The sequence below is a fragment of the Haliaeetus leucocephalus genome, unplaced genomic scaffold, assembly GCF_000737465.1.
Source record: "Haliaeetus leucocephalus isolate CR32 unplaced genomic scaffold, Haliaeetus_leucocephalus-4.0 Scaffold236, whole genome shotgun sequence".
Taxonomy (NCBI): domain Eukaryota; kingdom Metazoa; phylum Chordata; class Aves; order Accipitriformes; family Accipitridae; genus Haliaeetus; species Haliaeetus leucocephalus.
In genome coordinates this window covers 182,853-184,311 of record NW_010972672.1, presented here as the reverse complement: position 1 = coordinate 184,311, position 1,459 = coordinate 182,853, and the positions used below count along the sequence as shown (strand labels likewise).

The 1,459-nt window shown below is 68.0% G+C and overlaps 1 protein-coding gene across 1 annotated transcript in view; it reads left to right on the top strand.

Moving 5' to 3' along the window:
- The window catches only part of P2RX3 (purinergic receptor P2X, ligand-gated ion channel, 3), a 3,549-nt gene extending 2,173 nt beyond the window's left edge, over positions 1–1,376 (top strand). Inside the window, exons 8-12 of the mRNA XM_010568063.1 lie at positions 233–369; positions 458–551; positions 643–708; positions 983–1,060; positions 1,254–1,376. Coding sequence (XP_010566365.1) covers positions 233–369; positions 458–551; positions 643–708; positions 983–1,060; positions 1,254–1,376 — 498 coding nt within the window. The remainder of the gene's footprint in view (positions 1–232; positions 370–457; positions 552–642; positions 709–982; positions 1,061–1,253) is intronic.
- The last annotated feature ends 83 nt before the right edge of the window (positions 1,377–1,459 follow it).

The window sequence follows — 1,459 nt, the reverse complement described above, 5'->3', positions numbered from 1 at the left end:
GGGCACATGGGGTTTGGGATGTGGGGATGTGGGACGTACAGGTATGGGGACATGGGACGGGGTGTGGGGACACGGGGATGTGGGCCTGCAGGGATGTGGGATGCAGGCATGGGGATGTGGGGATGCTGGTATGTGGGACATGGGGACACGGGGATGTGGGATGCAGGGCATGGGGACGTGGGGACACGGGTCCGGGGCCACAGCTCACAGCTGACCCTGAGGGCTGGGGCAGGGGGGGGTGCTGGGCATCAAGATCGGGTGGGTGTGCGACCTGGACCGTGCCTGGGAGCGCTGCCTGCCCCACTACTCCTTCACCCGCCTGGATGGCCTTGCCCGACCCCCCGCCCCAGCCCCCGGCTACAACTTCAGGTACGGCACACGCCACCGCATGGGGACACGCATGTCACATGTGTGTGCGCAGCCTGGCACGGCCCCTGTCCCCCACGTCCCCGCGCAGGCACGCCAGGTACTACCGCTGGCCGGACGGCACTGAGCGCCGCACCCTCACCAAGGCCTTCGGCATCCGCTTCGACGTCCTGGTGTACGGCAATGTATGTGCAGCGCTCGGGGCCTCCCTGGGGACCCTATGGGGGCCATGGGGAGGGGGGACCCCCCCACCAACGGGGGTCTCTGCACCCCCAGGCTGGGAAGTTTGGCATTGTCCCCACCCTCATCAACACAGTGGCTGCTTTCACCTCCATCGGCGTGGTGAGTTGTGGCCGTTCTCAGACCCTGTGTGACAGCATCTCCCTGGGGGTGGGGAGCTTGGGAGAGGCCCTGTGCGCCCCACAGATGTGGGGCAGGGAGGGCTATGATACCCCATAGCGATTGGGAGGGGGATGGAGGAAAACCTTATAGCCGTGGGGCATGGGGACATGGCAAAGCCCCAGGGTGATGGCAGCCTGGCTCCATGATGGGCTGTGGGGTGTCAGGGGGTGCCCCATAACGTGGGACACCCCCACCCCAACGCTGTCGCCCCCAGGGCACAGTGCTGTGCGATATCATCCTGCTCAACTTCCTGAAGGGAGCCGAGCACTACAAGGCCCGCAAGTTCGAGGAGGTCAGCCATGGGGCTGGGGCCGCCGTGGGGCTGGGGCCAGAGCGGGGTCACCTCAGGGTGGGGGCTGGATCAAGCCACACTGGAAGATGTGTGGGGCTGGCCAGGGGGGACCTGCAGGCAGTGCCCCTGAGCCCCCCTGGCTGCCCTGGCTATGGGGCAGCAACTAACCCGGCACCCATCCCCTGCCCCACAGGTGCCAGAGGCTGGCATGCCTGCGCCCCCCACCAGCCCCACGGCGTGTCCCTCTGGGGTGCTGGGGGGCTGCAGCCGAGACAAGCAGTCCACCGACTCGGGCACCTTCTCCCTTGGCCTCTAGCTCTGGGCGCCATGGGGCAGCCCCCCACCTGCCCCCCACTGTGGGGCAGACCCCTGCCTGCACCCAGCCGGGCGGCCCCCGCA